Source organism: Alligator sinensis, unplaced genomic scaffold (assembly GCF_000455745.1).
Source record: "Alligator sinensis unplaced genomic scaffold, ASM45574v1 scaffold371_2, whole genome shotgun sequence".
NCBI classification, from domain to species: domain Eukaryota; kingdom Metazoa; phylum Chordata; order Crocodylia; family Alligatoridae; genus Alligator; species Alligator sinensis.
In genome coordinates, this window is record NW_005842707.1 from 770,951 (window position 1) to 777,009 (window position 6,059).

General features: G+C 41.0%; 2 protein-coding genes across 4 annotated transcripts in view; both read right to left on the reverse strand.

The window, feature by feature from the left end:
• The window catches only part of LOC102378731 (A-kinase anchor protein 2), a 265,411-nt gene that overhangs the window by 239,181 nt on the left and 20,171 nt on the right, over window positions 1–6,059 (reverse strand). For all 3 annotated transcript variants that reach the window (XM_025216057.1, XM_006034132.3, XM_025216056.1), the window contains exon 2: window positions 4,481–4,582. The gene's annotated coding sequence lies outside the window, so the exon portion shown is untranslated. The remainder of the gene's footprint in view (window positions 1–4,480; window positions 4,583–6,059) is intronic.
• The window catches only part of PALM2 (paralemmin 2), a gene marked incomplete at its 5' end in the record, with an annotated part of 30,368 nt that overhangs the window by 2,294 nt on the left and 22,015 nt on the right, over window positions 1–6,059 (reverse strand). The window contains one exon of the mRNA XM_025216058.1: window positions 4,481–4,582. Within this exon, the coding sequence (XP_025071843.1) occupies window positions 4,481–4,582 (102 nt within the window). The remainder of the gene's footprint in view (window positions 1–4,480; window positions 4,583–6,059) is intronic.

Here is a 6,059-nt window from a genome sequence, read left to right on the forward strand (position 1 = left end):
GCTTTTCCCACAGGCCTGGAAATGCCTTCGGTAGTGTACGTCATCCCTCTTATATAGCTAGAGAAGTCAACTGCTGCACTGAACAGTTTTAAGATACCTGAGGCCACTGGGCATCTGAAATTATAGGCAGCAAAATTCTGAGCATTCACGGTAACAATATTCCTGCTTCCCTAGTGTACAACAGCACATTGCAACTTGTGTTTAATCATGTCCATTATCCGTGCATAGTCAGTTTTCACCTTCCTTGAGTTTTTTCATGCCCACCAAAAACTTGGTGAAGAAAAAGGAGGAGTTGCTATAACTTACTCTGACTATATGGAATTGGTCTAGTGAGGCTGTTAGTGGCTCACTGGCCTATGGTTGTAGAATTTTGTCTCATCATCCAATGCCCAGGAGTTTCTTACCCTACCTATGAAATCATAATTCCTTGCAACTCTGATGGTTTACTAAAATGAAGGATGGGTATATCTGCTCAAGCATCCTGATGGATTGCTAGAAGTTAGCATGCATGCTTGCAGAAACAGGAGTTCTGCCTGTTGCATGGCAGACAAGCACAGTAGCCATGCTCTTTGCTACTTGTTAAAGTGGGCATGTGATGTGCTTTTACCCAGTTGCTCACTACCTCATATCCCTTTAAGGAACACACATTTACTACAGTGAGGAGTGTTCTCTGAGCTCCAAGGCCACATGCGGTTGAAGCTAAAGTGCATTGCCCATCTGACATCTCAAAGTTCTCATCTTCATGCTGAAGTGATTGTGTCCCTTGACTTGTGCCCTTGTTGGCTGAATAGGATACAGGAGCCCCAGTTGGTAGTCTAGACTGACAGAGGAGTGGAGTTATCTGCACACTTAGAGCACGAAGAGAATGGAATGCTGGTTTGTATTCTTAATTTCCATTTGACCAATTGGCATTAGTACTATGTCATGCATCACTAATGATAATATACAACAGCTATCAAACTTCAGGCATTCAGGGTAGTCCACCTTTGGGGATCCCTGAGACCACTGTTGATAATGTCTCATGCAAGTAGCTATGACTTGAACCTTAAATTCAAGTTCTAGGGACTTTAAGATGGTTAAAAAAAGATGAATACCTCCATCACTCATTTGGAATTTGCTCAGTTTTGTTTGTGATATTGGGATGGGGTCAGTCAAACTTGGTGACTGGGACATGGGCTGGGAGTCAGAATCTCAGGGATCCATTTTTGGCTATGGCATTATCTTGGGGTGTGGTTTTTGGAAAGTCACCTGACCTCTTTGAAATAGCTCAGGCTGCTGCTATGCAAACTCTTCAGAGGCCAGTAATATAATGGGTGCTGTTGTTTTCCAACAAAATACGTTCTTCCATTGTGTGGTAGTTCACATTTTTAAATGTCAAATAGGATGTGTTCTTCAAGCCCTTCATATGTGGAACATCTGAATGAAAGCAACAGGAGCTGTACCTTGGGAAGACTTTCAAGACTGATCCACAGATCTATGTTGAACTTCCAGATAAACAAAAAGCAGGTCAGGGGGTTCTGTACCTTTGGAATTTGATCTGTTATAATTAGGTATGCCAACTGTCAGTAAAGTTACAGTCAGTAAAAATCAGGCTACACATGGCTGTCAGTAAAGTTTGTGAAAAAACTTTAACAGTCAATAAAAATACTAAGCAACCATAGTTTGACTGAAACTCCAATGGGCAGAGCAGAGCAGTGCCACTTAGTGTCTGAGCAGGAGCATGGCACCCTGCAGAGAGTGTTCACTCAGCCATGTACTGCTGCTGCTGTCCCCCAAACTGCCTGTTATACTGCTGGGTTGAAGATAGGCTTCTTTGAGGGTCCATGCCAGGACAAGGAAAGAGGTGTCAGTGAGGTAAAGGCTGGGGGATGGGGGGGGTGGGGGGGAAGCATGGTGCAGGGTGCAGTTGGGGGCATTAAGGTGTAGAGGTGAAAAAAAGGGAGTCCCTGGCTGGGGTTGGGGGGAAGCACAGTATAAAACTATCACTGCCAAGTTGCCTACCCAAGAACATTTTTTTATTGCAAACTTTTTACTTTTTTAATATGGTTGATATTAACCCCTAACTTTGAACCCAGCCCTTCTAACTAGGGCCTAGCTAGGGTGACCATCCATCCTGGTTGGAAATATGGAATATCTGGGACACTGCCCCCCTCTCTCCTTCTCCTCTTTTCCCTCTGTCCCCCACAAATCAGTGGCACACTGGAGGAAGAGGCTGAAGCAGAACAGCAGCCTGCCCAGCCACTTTACTGGGACACTGCATCACTTCCCTTCCCTGCCAGACTGTGTTCCACATGTGGGACACTCATTTTAATCTGCACCCCATGCCCAGGACCCTCCTCCAAAATCTGGGACTCTTGTGGGATGAATGGAACAGATGGTAACCCTAGGCCTGGCAAAAGGGTTACATTTTCACAGTCAGGGTGGCTAGGATCTGGAACCAACTTCCAAGGGAAGTGGTGCTGGCTCCTACCTTGGGGGTCTTTAAGAAGAGGCTGAATAATTACCTAGCTGGGGTCATATGAGCCCAGTATTCTCTCCTGCCCAGAGCAGGGGGTCGGACTTGAAGATCTACTTAGGTCCCTTCCGACCCTACATCTATGAATCTATGAATTTACCCTATGTAAAACATCTATCAGTAAAAAAGTGTGGCTGTCAGTAAAAAAACTTGCAAAATGCCAAATATTCTTGGATTAGCAACCCTGGTTGTAATGGAGTCATGTACAGATTTTGCCACATTTAATGGTGAAAGATTCAATTCCTTATCTAGGATCACTGTTCATGGTGAACACTAATATGGCAGGCATTTAGGTGACAGCTTCAAAAGAGTTCAAGCCACTTAGAAGATTGTCAAAAAGGGACATTTTGGGAACTTTGCACAGGTGATTTCTTAATCATACAAGTATTCTTAATGTCTTAATTAAAACTACTTGTGTGATTACAGGCATACCAGTATAGCAAGTATTGAATAAGTGGGGGTTTTTTTTAGAAGCAATTTGTCAATGAAAAGTGTTTATGTAGGAAAAGAAGAATAATAGATCCTTGCTAATCTGCATTTTAGATAATCCATTGGCATTTGACAGCTTCTATTTATAGGGAATCTTCTAAAAGATGCTGAAAAATGAACCAACATTACCTTTTTTTTAATGTGGGCACTTAACTGCTAAAAGCATGACATTAATACGGGTAGAAAATGACTGATGATATCGGGTTGAAAGAGCAAGTAGTATTTGAAAACAATAGCTTATCTAAATGCAAGTATCCTTTCTGTTTAAGTTTAATTAAAATGAAACATAATTTAGTATTTCATAAGACTAAGAAGCTAGAGTGTGACTTAATGAATACAGTGTCTGCCTATTTAATGGTCTTTAAAATACGGCTTTAAAATTTGTTACTTTTAAATAAAACATTATCAACAAATATTAAATATGTAACAAAACTTCATGTTTAATGTTTAACTGATCTTTAACTGTATGGGCTAGCTTTCCTTTCCTTTAAGCTGTTGCAACATGTGGATTCCTGTTGTCAAAGAACACTACCAGCAGGCCTCGCTGACATGTTTGGGTCAGCTAGAGAAAGACGGATACCATAATTTTCCTATTTTTTGACAAGAGAGCTAGAAACACAGGCAAAATGAATATGTGAATTTGTTTCCCAGGCAGTGCTAAGGGGTGCATTCTGAGTGACTTGCAACAAGAATCTCAAGCAAAATTTCATCTCCCCATTTGTACATAATCCTATACATTTCCTTCTGATGTTAAATAACTGGCATTCTAGTAAGCCTTCTTTCATTCTCATCTCATCTTTCATGGTGATATGTATGATGTAATGATCTGCATATTGACATATGAAATATGTCATTTTGATACTTAGAATGCTATTTAAAATAATAAAACGATCTCTAAATCTCTACTAATAATTTACTGTGTTTTAAATACTCACTGGTGCTGAAACTTGTAGGCTAGGAAATTCTACAATTTCATCCTAAAACACAAAGCATGCAATATATTTTGCTCCCTAAGATTGTTCTAAAATAAATAGTTTTCAGTAAGATTTCATGTACATATTAAGTTGTATGTGCGTGTGTGTGCATGTATGCGTGTCTATGTATAAGCACACATTTTATTTATCTTAATGGGAGTTTTATGCAGAAAAGGTGCTACAATCATGGTTTAGATTATGCAGATTTGTATCAGCAGAGAAAGGGAGAGAATCAAGCTGAATGCTTACATTAAGAAATATATGCCAAGTAAACAATGCTCATTTTTAGAACTTACAAAGCATGTAATAATATATAAAAAAGATGACTCTCAAAATGCTCACTGTTGCTCAAATATCCTTCACTCATTTATAAAACACAAATGAAGTGTCATTTCCTTCCATTTAAACTAGAACTGAACACCAATTCCATTAAAGTTAACGCATAAAAAAAGTTAATGGCTACCGGATTGGCTATTATAATACCATGTTCCTTGAGACTTACCAGCTACTCTGCTTGGTCCGTCCCACCCAGGAACTGGCTCTGCTGTCCTTGAATAGAGGGTTGGGAGTTCGGGGATCTGGGAGTAAATGTAATTTACTGCATCTGGTGTCAGAGAATAGGAAATACAGTTAGATACAGTGGTATGAACCCGTGGCTTGATTGCTTAGACAGCAGAGTCTTAACTTATCAATCCAAACAATAGACATCAGAGCTTTGTACTAAATAACTGGATCAAACTAAACAAAGTGCAAAGTCATTGTCATGTGACTGGTGCTCAATAGACTAGCTGAGGTAGGACAGAACAAGTCCAGATGACTCAACTTCATCAGTTGCTTGCACCAAACTATTTGTCAGGAGGTTCTGGATTAATCAGGTCAGTGACCTCAAAAAAAAAAAAAGAGTTGTGGGGAGAGGAGTGAACCTTGTACAATGGCTACTAAATGCCATTTTAATTAAAAATATGGATATAACACAAGAGCTAAAAACTCCGGAGGCAACCACATGGAATGAAAGACACGTTCTTTTATGTTATTTATGTGGCATTTTGGGAGAGTGAGCTGGCATTTGGCTTTGATTTCTAAAGCTGAGTTTAACTGTAAAAAACAACAGATAGATTCTGGTTGATACTATGTCTACTACAGCATCCTACTTACCATAAATACCATAGCATATTTTATATACTGAAGGTAAGTAACAAAAAACAATTGAAATATATATTTTTTAAAGTTGACCAAAAATCAATCAAATTTATGTTCAAAACTTTATCTTTTATCTTTTCTCAGGGGTATATCCTATACACTGGAAAATATGACATCTTATTCAATTAGGAATTTACATAGTTTGCAAATATTTACAAAGTTTCAAGACAGGCTGCAGTGAAAGGGAAATTTTATTTACTTTAAGGACATCTTACCTGCTTTAAGGCTAAGTTTAACACAGATATTTTAATCCAGTGGCCACAACCTTTTGGCCCCACTGGCTGGATGAAGGGCATAGGGCCTATCTGTGGGCCAGATCAGGCCCTGGGGCCCTGCATTGCCTCTTCTCTGCCCTGCACGCTGCGATTGGACCCTGGGGGCCTGGTGCTGCCCCTGTCTACCTCCTACACACCAGGATTGGGTGCCAGTGGCATGATGCCACCTTTTCCTGTCCCTGTGAACTGGGATCGGGTTCTGGAGTGCTGGCAAAGCCCCCTGTCATTTTCTCCACACAAGGATTGAACCTTGGGGCCTGATGCTGCCCCTGCCCAGCCCTGAGTGCTGGGATTGGATGCCAGATCCAGTATGCAGGGCCTGGGGCTCCCCACAGGTCTAGAGATTTGGCAGCAGGGGAGCAATGCCACTGCTCCTCTCCCCTGCCCAAATTTCCAGACCTATGGGCCAAATGACATGGCACTTTGGGCTGTGTCTGGCCTGCGGGCTGGAGATTGAGCACCCTTAGGTTAAGCAATTTGCCCAAGGTGACTCTAGCAGAGCCAGGGGCAAAACTAAGAATGGAGCTGGGCAAATGAATGATTTTAATTTAGTGGTTGCACCAAAAGCTGAAAAGATTTGGATTGACCTGAAAACTGTTCAGATGT